This window comes from Bidens hawaiensis, unplaced genomic scaffold (assembly GCF_021521415.1).
Source record: "Bidens hawaiensis isolate Kalapana, Puna unplaced genomic scaffold, B.hawaiensis_p1.1 tig00002553_1, whole genome shotgun sequence".
Classification (NCBI taxonomy): Eukaryota; Viridiplantae; Streptophyta; class Magnoliopsida; order Asterales; family Asteraceae; genus Bidens; species Bidens hawaiensis.
In genome coordinates, this window is record NW_027491139.1 from 2768522 (window position 1) to 2787872 (window position 19351).

The 19351-nt window shown below is 41.8% G+C and overlaps 1 protein-coding gene across 1 annotated transcript; it reads right to left on the reverse strand.

The window, feature by feature from the left end:
• Positions 1-11304: 11304 nt before the first annotated feature.
• Positions 11305-15287, reverse strand: LOC143620389 (peroxisome biogenesis protein 3-2-like). Its single transcript, XM_077092098.1, has 7 exons — positions 15085-15287; positions 14712-14873; positions 14423-14622; positions 14220-14347; positions 13038-13165; positions 12773-12973; positions 11305-11802 (listed from the first exon to the last, which is right to left on the reverse strand). Exons 1-7 carry the CDS (start codon positions 15087-15089, stop codon positions 11553-11555), a joined length of 1074 nt encoding a protein of 357 aa, XP_076948213.1. The 5' UTR covers positions 15090-15287; the 3' UTR covers positions 11305-11552.
• Between the last annotated feature and the right edge of the window lie 4064 nt (positions 15288-19351).

Sequence of the window (19351 nt, forward strand, 5' to 3'; positions counted from 1 at the left end):
GAAATGAAAGATAAGACTGTCGTTGAAATGCAGTCTGTATACGACTCCCTCTTGCAATCCCACATTGAAGCAGGCGACCGCGCTTCCGCCGAGCTACAGGAACTTCGTAGTAGGGCGGAGCGCGCTGAGCGGGAAAGGCAATACTTCCTTGATCGTGGCCTTGACTCCGTAAGTTTTTCTCGCACACCTTTTATTTCTTTTGCGTGTTTAATTCCATGGTGCTGACGAAATCTTGTTTACAGGTTATCCGTCATATCAAGAGGAGCACAGAGCTTCCCGATTGCTTTGTGAACTTAACAACTGCTTCGGAAGCGTTGGCCGGGTGAAGGGCTTCAATGAAGGGTTGGCATTTGCCCAATCCGGACAACCTATCGAGAGCCACCCGCTTCATGGCCTTGACGCGAAGCAGGAGTTCGATATGCGGGTTCAAGAGTACGATGGCCTTGTCTTTCCGCTGCAGAATATGCTTCCGAAATTCGCCTTGTCCGAGGATGGCGTGAAGCATTTGCGGGTATATATTGACGATGAATCTGATGACGAGTCTGATGATGACCAGTCTGGTGATGACAAGGCGGATGATGCGGCCCAGAATGCTCCGGAAGACACGATGCCTTAGAACCCATGGGATAGGTGTAGGCATTAAAACTTGAACTTGTAATTTTCCTTTCATGTTTTTGTAATCACCATCTTGAATATTAATGAAAAGAACTCCCTGGGTTGATAATATCATTGTGAAATATCTTCTCTTTAAATCTTGAACTTGTGCAAGTTGAATGGATAGTACTGATGACGTGGCGGAGAGAAGATTCTAGGCGGGGGCTGACAAGACATTTGTTTGACAGCATGTATCCACTTTTTCGAATCTCCCACCTGACGTGTCAATCATCCCATGGCCCTTATTTTCTCTTTCCTCTGTTAGTCAGACGGTCGCATTAATTGCGATGAGTATAAATAGGCCTTGATGTCTCCAACCATTCTTATTGTTTACATATTTTCCCCTTCAATCATATCAGAGGATTCTGGTTTCTCGTATCTGTCTTAAATATTTCGACTTCGATGGCTGCTCAGAAGAAGAATCCTCTTTCTATTAATGAGGTCGGATGTGACATTAAAGAGAAAGATTTCTAAGATGTTAAGAACGTGTATGGCTTTCTGTCAGACTGGGAAGCCAAACGTCCGGCAAAGGGAGCCATCGCGACTGCACCGCCTCCGAAGAAGATGGCAGTATATCTTGACCACTTTACCACGGGTAACTTCCGGTTGCCCGTGACGAAATTCGTAAGGTCCGTTATGAAAAAATACGGACTTCATTTATCCCAAATTCACCCGTTTGGGATGCTGCGGATTCGGCATTTCGAATTCTGTTGCCAATCTCACAATTACGAGCCAGCCGTCAATATGTTTGCTATTTTCTACAAGATGACATATCGTGACGGGTGGTATGGCTTCGCTACTACTGGGAAAGGTTCGATTGGCTTCGAATGGATCCGGAGTATCCATGGATGCAAATCCAAGTTCTTTTGGATTCGGGAAGATGTCATCCCGTTTACAATGACTCGACGGAAGCCGGAAGATCCACTTCCAGAGATTCCCGTTATTGAATACACGGGTCACAAGTGGTTCGACACTTTGACCCAGACGCCTACACCTATGCGTCCTATTCATGAAGGTGCCATGGTACATGCGAAGATGAGCCCTTTGTGGCCTTTCCCTCAATTAGAACCATATTACGAGGGAACAGGTGGACGTAAGTATGTTGGTAATTCGTTCTCAGCATCCTTCCTTGTTCTAATTATATATATATATATTTTTATGTAGGTGAAGGTTCTGTATTCAACACTCTCTTGGACCGTGAGGAACGTATAATGGTGGTGCGTCGCGAAATTGATCGAAGGGACGCACCGTTCTTGGAGCGCACTCGAGTTTATTTTCTGTTCTCCACTACCCTGAGCCCGGAGCCTATAGTTTCTGAGGCGATGTATGCTCAAGGTGAGGAGTTGGTCAAAAAGTGCGAAGGTATTTCCCAACCTCGACCTATAACTGCCGCTACTTCAAGCGGAGTGATAGTACTACTTTCATCTAGCGAGGAGTCGTCACTCTGCGAAGGAGGGTTATCGAGTGGTGCTACTAAACCTTCGCATTCGTCTGTAGGTTTGACTCGCAAGCAAGATTTGAAGGCCATCACCGATCCGTCAGCAGGTGAGGAAGGTGGTCCTCAATCCGTTGAGGGCGAACCTCAGGCTGCGGAAGCGGGTGCTTCAAAGGCTGCCGGGAAACGGAAAGCACAAGCTTCCGATGCCGTGCCCAAGAAGAAGAAAAAGAAGAAGACCAAGGTTGAGGTCCCGGATCTGGGCGCTCGTCTTCGGGAGCTTTCTGCCCACGACGTTTCGAAAGGTAAGACTTGGCCCCTTATGATTATTCCTCAATCTCTCTCTTCTAGGTAACCTGCAGGTTTTTATTTCAGGTCTGAAGGATTCTGCTACTACCGAACTCCCGACTCCACCCACTTCACCAATAAACACTGTTCAAGAGCCAATCGATTTATCGGACTCTTCTCCTATTAAGGACAAAGAGGTTGGTGAAGCTGATCAATTCCACACATCTCCACCCCGTCATGAGCATATGTTCGGAGATCAGGGTGGGGTCAGTTTGTTTAAACACGGGGGGGGGGGGGGAGGCTTCCTCCTCTCAAGTGGGTGAGGATACAACTCCGTATCATCCCCGATGGTCGTTACGGCGGAACTCAGTACTGAGCAATGCGGATGTTTGCCAGGAATATCTCGACAAAAGTCTTCCTCCTGAAGAGAAGGAACGACAACGTCGCCGCATCCGCCAAGAGCTGTTCGACTCAAACTCTTATCATGTGGCTAATGCCGTGTCTACCAACCAGGAACTTCGCCGGGATTGGCTAGCTATGAATGATGAGTTGGAGGAGACCGAGCGGAACTTGCTTGGGGCCAAGAAAGAGGCTCTTAAAGCGCTGACCGACGCCCAAGATAGTCATCAGGCTATGGAAGTGGCGAAAGCCACACAACTTGTTGCTGAGGAAGCTAAGACTGCTCTCCAGAAACAACTGGATGATCATGCTGAGCTTATCAAGACCCTTCAAGCCGACTCAGCGGCCAAAGATCAACGCTTGTCCGACCTGAATGCCAAGAATCGAGACCAAGCTCTGGAATGTGCAGGTCATAAAATGGATCTTATCCGGGCTCAGACGGATAAAAAATGGCTCTTATCAACAGCGATTCCCAAGGTATCAAGTCTTATGATTAATACAAGTGATTCGGGTTTATATGTGCTTACTTATGCTTGTATGATTTAACAGGTTATTACTGACGTCCGGAATAGTGATGATCTTGGGAATTGTGTTTCGGGTGCTCCTTCACGCCTCCGAGCAGGCAGGCCGATAAATGGGCTTTGAGGAAGGATATAAGTTTGGCTCTGAGAGCCGGGCTCCGGGGGAGTATGTGTTAGCCGGTAAGGATACTGCCTCCATCCTTCTTGAGAAAACCAAGGAGTTTGATACCTTGAAGTTTTTCCTTTTCGACCACATATCGGAGCTTGCGGACAAGGAAGATGCCATAGATCAGTTGAAAGAACTATTGGAACTTGATGACGAGAAAGACAAAGAAGCTGATATTACTGCGGAAGATGAGGATACCGCTCCGTAAATATATGTCTTTGTTGTAACTTTTTCTTTTACTTGTAATCTCTTTTGACTATGAATAAGAAGTCTTTGTGTTTCTTCCTGTGCACTTTGTCTTATGTACTATAATATAAGTGTCTATCCGGAACTTCGTTTTGTCAATAAAAGATTACAACTTACCAAAATATCATGAAATTAACTGGACATCTTTTACATATTGGGCATAAGCCGTACTAAAAGAAACATCATAACTTTATAGTCTATGTGGGCGCGTAGACCGAAAAAAGCAAATAAAACTGCTATATATAGCATTTTTTTAATTGTGCTGCGTTCCATGTTCGAGGAATTTCAATCCCATCTAACTTCTCCAACTTGTAGGCACCTTTTGATAGTACTTGTTTGATTTTATAAGGTCCCTCCCAAGTTGGGGCTAACTTGCCCGGAGGCTCCTGACCGGAAGCCTCGTTGTTGCGGAAGACAAAGTCTCCCGCATCGAATTCACATGACTGAACCCGCGAGTTGTAGTACTTCTGAAGCTATTGCTTGTAATTGTGCTAAAGGATCGATGCTAATTCTCTTCTTTCTTCCATTAAATCAAGATTCATCCTAAGTTCGTGATTATTATCATCAATCAGTAGAACCCTTGCGGACGGAATTCCGATCTCTGCGGGGATCATGGCTTCAGTGCCATAGGTTAGGCTAAAGGGTGTCTCCAATTTACGAATTCTTTTGGGTGCGAAAAGTCCAGAGTACATGGGGCAGTTCATCCACCCAACCCGTTAGTTTCGTCCCTAGCCTCGCCTTGATCCCTTCATTGATAGTTCTGTTAGTCCTTTCGACTTGACCATTTGCCTGCGGATGAGCTACGGATGTGAAGGTTTGAATGACTTGAAGTTCTTTCAACCATTCCTGTAGTCCGCTATCAGCAAATTGGGTCCCATTGTCACTTACCAATTCTTGCGGGAGACCAAACCGGCAAATGATGAATTCCCAAAGGAATTTTTCATGCTTGAAGCTATGATTGATGCAACCGGTTTGGCTTCCACCCACTTGGTGAAGTAATCAATGGCCACTATCAAGAATTTGACCCGTCCCGGGGCTTCTGGGAAAAGGTCCCATAATATCAATAGCCCAATTTTGGAACGGCTAAGCAGATGTTACTGGAATCAGTTCGTTTTTTGGACGTAGGGTGTTAAGGGCATAACGCTGGCCTGAGTCACACTTTCTGATTTCTTGCACGGTGTCTAAATGCATGTCGGGCCAATAATACCCTGCGTTCATGATCTTTGCAACCGTCATTCTTGGTCCCGCATGTAACCCGTAAATACCTTCATGAATTTCTCTAATCAAGTAATTTGCATCTTCTGCGTCTACACAGCGTAATAATGGACCAAGAAATGATCTCCGGTATAAGATACCATCAGTCAACTAGTAATTCAGAGCTTTGTGCTTAATCTTCCGAGCCTCAGCCTTTCCTGTTGGGAGTGCTCCGGAAGATAAGTAAGCTATAATGGGTGACATCCAAGACTCAACACCAGTTTGAATTACCAAGACTTGATTTTGTGGAACGGATGGATGATCTAGAACCTCTACACAAATATCTTTGGCAAAATGCTCAAAATTCGTTGAAGCTAGCTTGCTAAGAGCATCCGCCTATTTGTTCTCACTCCTCTTAATGTGGACAATGTTGAAGGAGGAAAACTGGCGGATCAAGACCCTTGCTTGTGACAAATAGGAAGCCATGACATCGTTTTTGGCTTCGTATGTTCCATTTATTTGTCCTGCAATTAGCATAGAATCCACCCGAGCCTCTAAATATTTCACCCCAAGCTTTCTCGCTATCCGCAGTCCTGCCAGGAAGGCTTCGTATTCCGCCTCATTGTTGGTACTTTTAAAGTCCATCTTGATGGCGTACGTAAATTCATGCCCCTCAAGGTTGACTAGCTTTAAACCTGCACCTGACCCTTCACTGCTGAAAGCTCCATCCGTGAACAATGACCAAACTTGTCCTTGTTCCGGAGGAGCTTAGGGTTGTTGTTCGATTAGGCATTCTTGCTCTTTGTACTGCGGAACTTCCGTAACGAAGTCCGCGAGTACCTGCCCCTTGATCGCCTGTCTCGGCTTATATTCGATCGAGTGTTCGCCCAATTCGATAGCCCACTTTGCCAGTCTTCCGGACAACTCGGGTTTACTCAACACGTTCTTGAGTTTGTACCCGGTTAATACATTGATGGGGTGGCCCAGGAAATATCTGCGGAGCCGTCTGGCGGCATAAACTAATGCCAAAACCAACTTTTCCAACATCGAATATCTTGTTTCCGGGTCCGATAACGTTCTACTGACGTAATAGATTGGAGTTTGGACGTTTTTTCTATCGGTCAGCAAAACAGCCCCTATGGCAATGTCCGAGGCAGATAAATATAATGTCAGAGGTTCACCCGCATATGGTGCTGTTAGAGTAGGAAGCTCCATTAAGCATTTCTTAACTTCTAAAAATGCTTTTTCAGCTTCCGCGGTCCACTTGAAATGTGCCTTTTTGAGACAGTTTCTAAGTGTTGACACGAATGGATGAGATTTGGCCGCGTGGTTTGCTAAGAATCGGTTTAACGCCACAAGTCTTCCGTTAAGTGTTTGAACCTCTTTGAGGGAAGAAGGTGAAGGCATGCGGGCTATAACCTGAACCTTGTCTGGGTTGGCTTTAAATCCCGCGCTTGTTACTATAACTCCAAGGAATTTACCCTCTTCCATGCCAAATGAACACTTGGCCGGATTCAACTTCATATTGATGCTTCGTAATGTTTCAAAGGTCTCTTCAATATCTCTTAACATCTGATCTTCTTCAATGTTTTTGATTACCAAATCGTCTATATAGACTTCGAGATTCCGACTTATTTAATTTTTGAAAGCCTGATCCATCAATCGTTGATATGTGGCCCCCGCGTTCTTTAATCCGAAAGGCATCATTCTGTAACAGAATGTTCCTTGGTCCGTTCGGAACGCTGTTTTATCCTCGTCGCTAGCTGCCATATGAATCTGGTGATATCCTTTGTAGGCATCAAGGAAGCACTTGAATTTAAATGGGGCCACAGCATCTACTTTTAAGTCGATCTCTGGAAGCGGGTAACAATCTTTCGGACATGCTTTGTTCAGGTCTTTATAATCTATACACATCCTCCATGTTCCGTTGCTTTTTGGGACAATCACTGGGTTAGCTACCCATGTGTGGTATTTGATTTCTTGTATGATCCCAGCGTGAAGAAGATCTTGTACTTGCTCATTCATAGCCTTCGTTTGTTCTGGACCCATCTTTCGTTTCTTTTGCACAATTGGGGTGATTAACGGATCCACCCTTAACTTGTGTTCCGAAATGCTCCGCGGGACACCAGTCATGTCCGCGGGTTTCCAAGCAAAAATGACAATGTTCTTGGTCAATAATTGCTTTAAAAAGGTTCTTACTATCTCCGAGATAGCAGGTCCTATTGTAAGTGTTTGGTCTGGGAACTTCTTATTCAAAACCCATTTCTCAGGTTCAGTCCACTGAGCTATTCTTGGAACCTTGCTTGGTCTTGAATTTCGGTTGTAAAACAATGCCGATTTACACGAATTATCGCCACACCAGTGCGAGCTGGAACTCCTACTGCACCATGTGTTGTGGACGGGTGAGCATTGAAGTCTCCAATTGCCTCCCGTCCCAAGATAATGTCATGTTTAGAAGTTGCTGGTAGGACCAAAAATTCTACTTCTTCAGTTCTAGAACGTACTCCGTCACTTAGTGTGACCAGAAAAGTGATAACACCGCGCGGGTGCATTATCTCTCCTCCGAAACCAGAAAAGGGGTATGAATTGGTTGTAGCCTTTCCTTGTCTTCTTCGTCCAGTTGTTCGAAACACTGTTCGTACATTATATCGGACGTACTGTCTGTGTTAAAAAACACATATTGTGATCGGTAATGACCAAATTCGGCAGTAATTATCAGCGGGTTTTTGTTACGTGGGCCCCCTTTGATCCGAGGAAAAATAACGGGCTCGTTTTTCCATTCCTCGTCTTCATAATCCCTCCTCTTTCCCATACCCGAATGTCCCCCTTGAATCATGTGGACATTCAGATCTTTGACTTGCCTTTTGGCTGGGCCCTGGCCATCCTTTGCGGGAGGTTTGCCAGTCCCTGCTCGTACGCCTTTTACCAAATGTTCGAGTTTACCATTTTTAACAGCTGCTTCAATTTCATTTATGAGAGCCACACACTCATTTGTGTTGTGTCCGACATCGTTATGATATGTGCAATGTTTTTTGGTATCAAGGAATGACTTCCTTGTTATTGGTTGAGGCTTCCGGAAAGTCAAATTCTCCGTAGTGAGAATTTCTTAGGGAGTTTTTGATAGCTGGGTCCAACTGTTAGTGGAACGAGTTGAAAAATTGCATTTACATTTGTTGCCGATCAAAGATCGTGCATCAAATGGCTTAGATGCTTCTGCACTTGGCTGGAGTCTTGACCATATTGGTCCCTTAGCCTGTCTGTTTGGCCTCGGAGTTTGAAACTCAATCTTCGATGATTGTTTTTTACTGCTGGAACTTAAGGTTTTCTCAGTTTTTGCAAACAACTTTGATGCCTTCATGATTTCATCCCATGACTCGGGCATTCCATATCTTCCCGTCAGAGTACGGATTAAAGCATCACTGTGTACGTTCTTACAAAATGCTCCTCGCAGCATATCTTCGCTCACCCCTCCGATGTTAAGGCTCTCGTTAGTAAAACGAGTAATGAAGTCCTCAATAAACTCATTATTTCACCTTGTAACATCTAGTATTTCCGATGGGTCACGTGTATGTTTCTTTTGTTAACTAAAATGCTGAAAATTTTTTTGCTACAAAGTCTTTCCAACTTGTAATCTTTCCACATGGCAATTTTTCAAACCACTCCCGCGCTGCCCCGGTAAACGTTAGTGCGAACATGTGACACCAATATGGAAGAGTCCAACCGCTGACTCCTCCAACTGCTTCAAACCTTAACAGGTGATCATTAGGATCAGTCATTCCATTATATGTTCCAACAGATGTTGGAATCTTTGCATTAATCGGGAATGGAGCTGTCGCGATGCTCGGAATGAATTTTGTTTTTTCTGCGAAGGACTCCGGGCGATATGGTTTGGAAAAATCGTGTTCAGCATTGCTGTGATATTCCGCTTGGCGGACAACTGGGCGCGGATAACTAGCCTCTTCGTACGAAGGAAGACGACTATCCCCGCTGTAAAAACTACCATCCGGTCGATAAGATGAGTTGTACCCATCCAGTTCGTCCTCATAGGATGGTACCCGCATATCTATGCGGGGAGGAGGACGCAACCTTCGGGTTTCGCTCACGTTCCGCTCCGGTGGCAAATTGTATTGAATGTGGCTTCCCCTTATGGGAGGAGAAATAGATCTTCTGAGAGGTTCATCATACATCAGGGTACAACCATGGAAAAGCTCATTACGGACCCGACGTTCATACTCTGCTTTCAGACTATTTTGTTGAACACGAAGCCACTCGTCCGGAGACAAAGTTTCTTCGGTCCTGTGGCTATGACGGTTAGCTCTTCTTGGGTTAGAATCACCGGAATCTTCTTCCAAACCTAACTCCGACTGGGTTCGGTGGACTTCTTTTGGAACACGCTCTAAATTCCTTAGATTAGAACCCCCCGGAGCTGTGACATGCCTCAAGTCAGTAATTGGAGTAACCACATTATCAGTGTTTACCGGAGTGACACTTTCTTGTTGAGCAAACAACCCCCGAGCCGTTGAACTGCCCAAGGTAAAACCTCCCGGGTTCATGGCTTCGGTTCGTGTGACAGGAGGCGTAATTCGAGCAAACACAGATGTCACTCCTTCACGTGTTTCTAGGTTAAGATCACGTAGAGATTGTGTTTGATTCTCCGTCGGCCCTTTAGGTAACTGAGACATATCATAAAGAGAACGGGAAAAAAATTCTGTTGTTCTAACAAAAGCACGGATGGCGCCAATGAAGAAACACGGATCTACTCCCCACTAATGGGTCCTAGATCCGATGAGTCCACAGGGTAGGATATGGTTAACTGTCAATACGATATGAATACAACTCCTAAAGTCCAGTGATGTGAATCCTGCAAAACAGAACACCGTGAGCTCGTTACGGGAAGGATGAGGTGGGGGATCTTCCCGTAACCACCCTCCGGCGTGAGAATAAGTACCGTTCTAATGAGAAGATAAAGTACTTAAGTAAATTGAGAGAGTACAGTGATTGTGAATGAATACCTCATGATGATTGAGAGGGTATTTATAGCCGAGGGGTTTGAGAGTACAGTGATTGGGCCAACTGTCCCTTTTGGAAGATGCTCTTCTAACCGTTTGGACACGTGTCCTCATATTACTGGTCTAGCTTATACGTTGCATGTGCATGTATAACAACCTGGACACGTGTCCTCTTATGACAGGACGATGAACAATCCTGGCCATGTGCACGGTTATAACAGCCTGGACAGGTGTCCTTCAGTAATTGGCTGGTACATCACGTATTACTTGAGAGAGCATCTTGGTAAATCTTCTAGAGTGTTGTTACACACTGACAGCTGTCCCGGGACATTACCTCGTAGTTATTTGTGCGGACGGTCTTTCTGTCCTGCGGACAACTTCTGAGGGTGCCAGGATGCTTCTGCATGCCTTATGGAGTGTTTCTTCCGCCCATGGTTATGCGGATGATTCGTATGTCCCGCGGGTGCCTTATGAGGGACTTCCGATTAACCCGCGGGAGTTACTTAAGGGTATTTGGGTATTTTTGATACCCTACCTCTATAATTAGTAATTTGACTAATTCTATGTTGAGAACTTTCAGTTACCGAGTTCCACATAAATCACATGTAACTGGTACATTGATGATTTATTAGTGCTCCCATTTGAAATATTGTTTGTGCTATATTTGGTAATTTATTAGTGTTCCCGGGATGAGCTCGGGATGGTACCAACCGGTACCGATCTCGAAAATTCCGATACCGAAATCTGAAATACTTGGTACTGGTAGTATCGGTTCGGTACTGGTACGGTACTTGTACCGTATCGATACCGAAAACTCAAAAATTGTTACCGATTTGATACTGACGGTACCAAATCGATTTCAGTCCAGTACCGGTACTAATCGGTACCGAAAACGTTCATCGCTAGTGTTCCCATTTGAAATATCATTTTGCACTTAAATACTAAGTAGTTCGTATCCGATGTATTGTGGTAGTGCATTAACATGCACTTGGCTGGTATCAGTTAATTTTGTTACGATAACAACACTAAATTGAAAAAAAAATCTGTCAACACGGAAAACAGTGACATTCGTATCTATAATAAAAAATTAAACATGTTATAAAAAACAAATGCAATTTAAGATCAAAACAACACAAAGTTGGTTGGTATCGCTTAGCTTTGTTATGGTACCCAAAAGTTAAATTAGAAAACTCTCAAAATACTCGTATAACTTATGATACAAAGCATTACGTCATCAAGTCAACGAAAACCAGGTTGGCTCCAGTTAAGTTTGTTATGGTATAGAAACTAAAAAAAAAATTGGATGATGTTGTACATGCTGACACTGCTATACGGCCCAATAAGGACTTAGCGACACTACTTTCAAGAAATGATTTTCAAACACTATGAAAATACATACAAACCAACTGCTTATAAAATTCCCCAACAATACTGCTACATCTGTGTTCTTAAAAATCAATCATATTTCATATAATCTACAGAAATATTAAACAAAAAAAAGAAAAAAAAATTCGCTTAACAAATAATGATACATGGATGATGAGAATCTAACAAGTAACATGTGAAAGCAAGCTTAAGCTTCGACTTTTGCTTATTACACGCCCAACTAAAACCTGTCTAATAATATTGATGATATTGATTTATGAAGTTGACATGTTTGTGTAGAGAAGAGTGAAGAAAACTTCAACTTGGGGTATGTTTTGAATGATTTGAGTAAACTTGTTTCGGCTCGGTTCCTCTAGCAGCAATGGACTAATTTGTGCAACACGCGGCAGAAGTTTCGCCAGCGGTAACCCCCCTGCAGGCAGATTGCCGTTTCCCTTCATGTCTTCCATCACTCCGTCCACCACGTTTCGTAGTGACATCTCCAAAATATTCCCAAATTCAGAACTGCACAAAAACAAAAAATTAATATCTAAATAGTTCAACATTGTTATTTTGACTTTGTGAAATGGGAAACTCGAATTTAATTACAAAAGCTATATATATTCCAACTGTTTCGAGCGTTGAGAGATAAAGGCATAAAACATAACCCAAAATGCCATTTTTGTGAACTCAGGAAGGGTTTGTTTCGCAGAATTCAATGGAGAATTTGAATTCCATCTCGACGTGTTTGGTTGACGGAACTAGTTGGAATTGGAATTACAATTTCATTCTTAATGCGTTTAGTTGTCAAATGAATTGGAACTGCAACTAGAATGGTTGTCAAACAATTCTTCCAAAATGTGAAGATTTCACCTAAGGTAAATGGAATTTCCGACCACCCCAACCCCGGCTATGCCCCCCCCCCCCCGATGCACTTCCGCACGAATACGTACCAGTTCAGATACAGTGGCCCGCTCCCAATACGGTCAGGAACTGATGCGTTCCAGCATACCGTTTGGTACCTACTACGATATGATACCAGAAACGCACTGATGCCCGTTCCAGTGCCACAAAGTTACGCGCATACCAACGCCAATTACACGTTTGGCGCTTGGTTGCGCATCACGTTCCGATTACGTGTCCGAAGCTGGGTTGAGCGTACGATGCTGGGTTAGGGGTCCGGCGCACAGGATACGTGTCCGGCGCCGGGTATGTTGTAGTAGTTACAAGAAGCCCGGTGCGCACTGGTGCCAATACGTGTTGGATACGTTGGGTGCCGGTGCGTGCCCGGCACCCTATAAAGATGATATATTCCCATTCCTTAAAAAAAAATTATGTGAACCAACCGCACCCTAAAATTGAAAATGTTTACCTAGATTCCATTTCCTTTTGGAAAATTTCAAATCCAAATTCTACACATTCCAATTCGTTAGAAAACCGAACGTACCCTTAAGGAATCATAACTAGAGGGTGCTAAGTAAAATGAATGAAGTACCTTGATAAAACTGCACGTGTTTCCAGCATTAGTTGATCTAATTTAGTGATGTGAGGGGTGGAGGTTTGAAGTGATTTGAGATCTTCCGGCATCAAATAATCGACCCAGTGATAAGGGCTTCCCATGCTCATGAACGTGTTGAGTATCTGCATGATCGTTTCATCAAGTACACTAGAGTTGAAGATATCTCTCAACTGCTTTCTGCACATATAAGAACAGATAATTAGATGGGATTTACTATTACTAAGTTAAGAAATAAATATACCCTCTGAGAACTTGAGTTGCAGCAGCTTGCATATTGGATATGAGTGTCGGCATTCTCTGACTTGAAAGAAAATCAGCGCTAGCCAAAAATTGCTGCTCATCACTTCTCTCAATCAGATCGCCATCCTCCTGAATCAATAACAATAGTTAAATATCAACAGGCTTAATTTACTCTTAACATTCTTGTGAACATACAAACCAACTTGAGTGTTTTTTTTAATTATATGTTGGTTGTTTAAAAACAAGTCAAATACAATAGTTCGATATGCTAACTACCCTTTCTCTAACTAATTATGACAAACTCTCAATATCGAATGCAATTGCAAGGTTATCCGGGGTGAAATCTTCAATATAGAAGGCTTATAATTATACTTACAGGAATTCAGGAAGTAAAACAGTACGCTTAACTCTAGCAATATTTGGTTCTAGCAAACAACTATCGATACTAACAAAGAGGATACAAACTCATAAAAGGAGTGGTATAAGAATATATTAGGGTTTAACATTCCATCTAATATATACGTCATATATATTGGTAACATGGCTATTTGAAGCACAACCAACCCCTTTGCTGTTGAGAATCTGAACCGTCCTAGTTGACTAGTAGAGGAAACTATGAGTTAACCCCGAATCACTATTATGGATATTAACAGAGGTGGTGCGGTAATATGCGAAACTTTCAAAAGTCTAAGACAGACAGACTAATTGTTCAAAAGTCTGTAGCACTGCAAGCAGCTTAGTATAAAAATTTAGGGGCCAATAATTTACATCAACTGCACTTGTGATGTTATATTTTTTTAACTAAATTTCCAGTTTAACTTAATAAGCTAATAGCAAATCCTTTTCACCACTAGACAATTCATAGTTGTGATTAGATAAGGAAGAAGACTTAAATGCAATACACTCAAACCAACTTTTTATCTATTAAATCAACAACTACGAGTGAATGATGTAAAAAAGTCTAGATGTTTAACTGAATGAATTACAATGCAGAGAAAGCCTCAACGTATACAAGAAAACTAAACCTTGTTAATACAATATAAATATCTATATTTACCACATAAACAAAACGCTTCCAAATTTTCTAGCAGACACTGTAAACTTATACTAAATTCCATACTCTTCCATAGGAACCCAACAAAGAGCAATACATGTCACTAAAAATGAGAAGAAGAGTTCTTACAGGTTGAAAACCACCAAGATCGCGTGCAGTGTCTATATATAGGTGTCGCCCTAATATGTTGACTTGAATCCTAATATACAAGCTAATAGCTGTCATTGCCCAGATAGACAACACCAACCTCGTGAAACCTTCAAATCATACCAGCACATCACTCGTTAGAATGATAAAAAACAGAAACTAGAAAACCTTATAAATCCGCATACTTAACATTTTAAGCCTGTCCCAAAGCTCGAGTTTTTCAGACGGAGTCAAGCTGTTGGACTGATCCTTTCCTCTCATTAACTTATCCGTAAGATGCAAAAGATCCAACTCTTCCGCAACCCGACTGCTCAAATAAAGCATGGTGTGCGGCAACGTCATCGTATCAGCGATTCTCTGAATGTTCTCAAAGTGCATTTGCATCCTGTCAAAAACCACAACATCCTTCGCTTAATTACCAAAACAAAGTAACAAACAAATGAAATTTAACTAGCATCAATCATAAAAACTTACTGGGCCTTGAGAAGCTCATCGTTCTCTTGCTCGTCCGCAAGCTGTTTCTCGAGTTGCGAAATTCGGTTCTTGTAAGCATCATAAAACTTGTATAAAACGTACCCGCCTCCGCAAAGCCCAACCGAAACATAGAACTTTCTTTTGTGTCTTCTCCAGAATTCCCTACATTTTGACTCAATCCTATTAGAGATTCTTGGAAACTAATACATGGGTTTTTAAACATCGAAAACGAAAGGCCTTTATGGACAGCAAGACTAAGTCTTTATGGGTCTAGGTGTTAGTGGAAACAAAGGGTTATTATATAGATACATATATATGCAGGAAAACAAGTAGATATAATACAATCAAGAAAGTAGGAAGAGGATGAACTGACCACATTCAATCAATCGTTGTTGATGGCGAACTGGTGTTTGACGGCGTGAATCGAAGTAAGTAAAAAGAGGAAAGTTGAGTTTGTAGATTCCAAAGGAGTTGCCGTTGGAATGGAATATTAATAATATTAATCAGCCAAAGAGAAAGAAAGAGAATTGGGGGCGGTTTAACGGGTACTGTCGTCACTCATTGTTATCTTTCGTTCGATATTATTATTATTTGCAAGGGTTTTCTTTGGGCCACCCGATTCTCTACAAACCAAACCCATGGGTCGCTCACTTTACTAATTTTACTCTAGAGGTTTTTGTTGTTTTTTATATATACGTAGGAATTATATTATCAAATTATAAATAGCATAGATAATTACAAACTAACGACAGATAGACGGGCAACAAGTTGCGCCGCTACCCCCTTCTGAATAGCAAACTCTACCCTACTAAACACAACGTTCCCCTTAGCATGAGCGGAGTTACTGCTGACCACCTGCTGAACCCGCTTAAGGAACCGAACCGCGTCAGGGCCGAGAGCGCCAAAGGTGTCAAAAGCAAACGGTACGAACACGTGCTGATTCTCAAGGCAAGCTTTCTCGTGCTTAGCTATTTTACCCGCCTCAGCCTTGTTTATCGCATGACCCACCACAAACCCGTGGTCCCGTAGCCCAACGAGGGGGGACACACATGTCAAATCAACGCATGCATGCTTACCTCCTTCCCATCCAAAAACGAGAATGTCAGCGGGTCGTAGGGTTGATCTCCCATCTAAAGGGTCGGTCAAGAAGTTCACCGGGGCTTCCTTTTTTGCCGAGATCCCGACCCGCTTAAGGACGTCGTAAAGCACATCTCGAACTAGATCATGTCGATATTTAAAGCCCGGTAATTCTTTGCAATGGACTGCATGCTCCCCAAAAGAATCCAAACAAGCCTTCCGACATACGGGACACGGGTCATCAACCGGGAAAAGGGGTACCATCAGCCGTATTTGAGGATAGCCCGATATTCCAATGCCGACATACGTTGCCCTAAACCTTCAATGGGAACAACTGACAGGAAATCCTGAGCATGAGGGGCACGTAAACACTCAAACACAGCTCGCTGCCGCGGGGACAAAGCGAACTTCTCTTCAACTGTCTTGACGATTTCACCATATAAGGCATTCGCCAAAATTTTATGGACTTTAGGAGGGGCGGTGTCTTTAATGTAGAAACCGCCAAGATCAAGATCAGGAAGAGAACTATGCAGGGTATCTAACGCACCCTTATAATCAGAGTCAAGCAACCCACCCCAACACTCCGAAGGATGTGGTCTTGAAGAACCCAAGATTGGGCCCTTGAAGCCACAAAAGCGTATGAAGAGGCATCCTCAGCCGAGCCAATCCCAAGAACCCCAAAACGGGTTGGGAGGGAAGCTAACCTCCATTGGAGGTACACAAAAAAGGCACCCCCACAAACCACAATGTCCTCGATCGCTTTCCGAAGACCCGTGTCAAAAACAGATTCGACTCCTCCGACATAGGGAGGCTGACACGTCCTAAGCCCAAACAGTAGTTTAGCGACCCCCATGCACGAACGAAGCAGGAGGAGTTCACTTTGAGGGTCAGAAGGCCTTTGAGGCATTCCATCAGCTCAACCGCACGTTTTGCTCTTTTGAGGACCAAACAACTAATAAACTCCTCGTTTCTACTGACAGGACCACCCAAAAGTTTCACACCATGCACCAGCCTACCAATCTGCCGCAGAAATAAACCCTCTTGAGTCTTCACCCCGTCACATGTAGGCCAAAAAACTTCAGTTTTTTTTATATTAAGAAGGAGACCCAAATAGGGGCCCTCCACTCTAATGATGTCTAAAGCCTTGGCAGCCTGAGTAGCATCTCCAATAAGGGTCCCATCATCCAGGTACCAGGCGTGAAAAAGAAGCTTACATCGATCTTTGGGCCACTCTAGAGGTGAAACAAAAAAAAACGAACTTGGAACCGGACTTAAAAAAAATCCGGAATTGGGTTTTTTATACATGTGATTTTACTATCCGAACCCGTACCCTACACTACCCGTATGATACGGATATGATATGCATTTCAGTAACAAACCCGTACCCAGAACCGGATCCGATTTGTTACCGAGAATACCCGAAAACCGGAACTGGTTCCATACCGGGAACCGGGTTTTTACAATACCCAATCTATATGCGAAATTACCTGAAAAATACCCCCAAAAAAGTACATCCACTAAAAAAAATTCAATTTATGCCTGAAAAAAAAATGAAAAAAAACCCGATAATAGGGTTGAAAAATATCCTGAAATAGGGTATTCAAATACCCAGTTTTAGAATACACAACCCAAACCTAGTGCATATGGTATGGTTTTTAGAGCCAATACCTAAATCCAAACCCTACATGGATATAGCCAATACCATATTTTCGAATACTCGATCATACATGATACTGAACTGGGTATTAGAATGATTTATGCACCTCTATTTACTCACCTTCAAAATTTAACTTCTTTTATTCTATTTTTATTTCTACAAATTTATAGAAAAAATTGATGTTTTTATTCATTGAATTGGAAAATACTAGAACGAAAGACAGAGTTTTATCTCATGTGGGGGTTTGTTTTGGTTTTAATTTTTGCTAATCAATTGGTATTTGATTGTATTTGGTTTGGTTTTTTGAAAGTTGTTTTATGTGGACCTTTAGTTGATAATTATAATTACATGTGTTTCTGAGTCTCATTTAACAAGAGAAGGGGGAGAAAATAGAGGAAAATATAAAAAATTCATGTTTAAATATTTTTTAAGAAAGGGAAGGGAGGGGAAATAAGAGAAAAAACTAGAAATTTTGAGCATATTTTTCATCCTTCCAAATTTGATAGATTAACAGAGAAAATACTTTAGTCTAGTTATAACTTCTATCAATTCGCAGATTACCTTTAATCAAGCTTCATGTAATAGTTTACTTAAAGGGTATAATAGGAAAATTGTATCTTTCTTTTCTTTTCCTCTTAATTCGGGAACACCTAAAATGTTTAATTTCCTTTATTTTTCTTTTCTTTTCATTAAACTCAGGAGCACGAAATAAAATCACATATTTTTCTTCTCCTAACTTTCTTTGCTGTCATAATTCTCCTTCCTTCTCCTCCCCTCGTCAATTGAGACTCGAGAACACATGGTAAGGATGAGAGAGTTGTCAAACCAGAAAGGACTCAAAAGAACAATATATTAGTTGGGATAGGTCCAAAGGGGGGAGGGTACTCCACATAACTTTTGTTATGTTTCATTTTTTTATATTCATTTTTAACAACAAACTATAAGCATTGTATGATGCAAATCAAACAATATATACTTATCAAATTGATAAGATTAGATTACATTCAGATTGCTTTGTTTGATCCCCTTAATCGAACCAAAACATCGTGATGGTAGTTATCAAAACTATGCGATCATAACTGTTTGATCACCGTCTACTTCACTTCCACGACATTTAAGCCACACTAACCTAATCGACCCAATTGTGGCCTTCGGGTTAGACATAATAAACACAACCCCATTGTTTTAAGACTTAGACCCGAAGTAAACATAAAACAACTGCATTTCAAACAAATTTGATCGTTTAAATCGGGCAGCATCCCAATCATCAAATCGGGTTGTTCTTCATCCTTTAATATCCATAAATTTACGCATAGGTTTTTTAGTTAATTATTAATCAATAAATTTTTTATATTTAAATGAAGAATGACAAATATACCCCTACCCAAATGTTTAGACTAAGTTTATAACTTTTAAAATTTAACGACTAAACTTTCAATTTGATAAAACAAGAAGAACCATAGGTTCTTCATCCTTTAAAATCCATAAATTTACGCATAGGTTTTTTTATCCTTGGTTGTTCTTCATCCTTTAAAATCCATAAATTTACGCATACGTTTTTTTTTGTTAATTATTAATCAATATAAATTTTTTATATTTAAATGAAGAATGACAAATATATCCCTACCCAAATGTTTAGACTAAGTTTATAACTTTTAAAATTTAACGACTAAACTTTCAATTTGATAAAACAAGAAGAACCATAGGTTCTTCATCCTTTAAAATCCATAAATTTACGCATAGGTTTTTTTATCCTTGGTTGTTCTTCATCCTTTAAAATCCATAAATTTACGCATAGGTTTTTTTTGTTAATTATTAATCAATATAAATTTTTTATATTTAAATGAAGAATGACAAATATACCCCTACCCAAATGTTTAGACTAAGTTTATAACTTTTAAAATTT

Coding starts and splice junctions, on each gene's coding strand:
- LOC143620389 (XM_077092098.1), bottom strand. Junction 12,974..13,037: donor GCAACTCAAGTTCTCAGAGG/GTATATTTATTT, acceptor TTATATGTGCAG/AAAGCAGTTGAGAGATATCT. Junction 11,803..12,772: donor ACACGTGCAGTTTTATCAAG/GTACTTCATTCA, acceptor GTTTTTGTGCAG/TTCTGAATTTGGGAATATTT.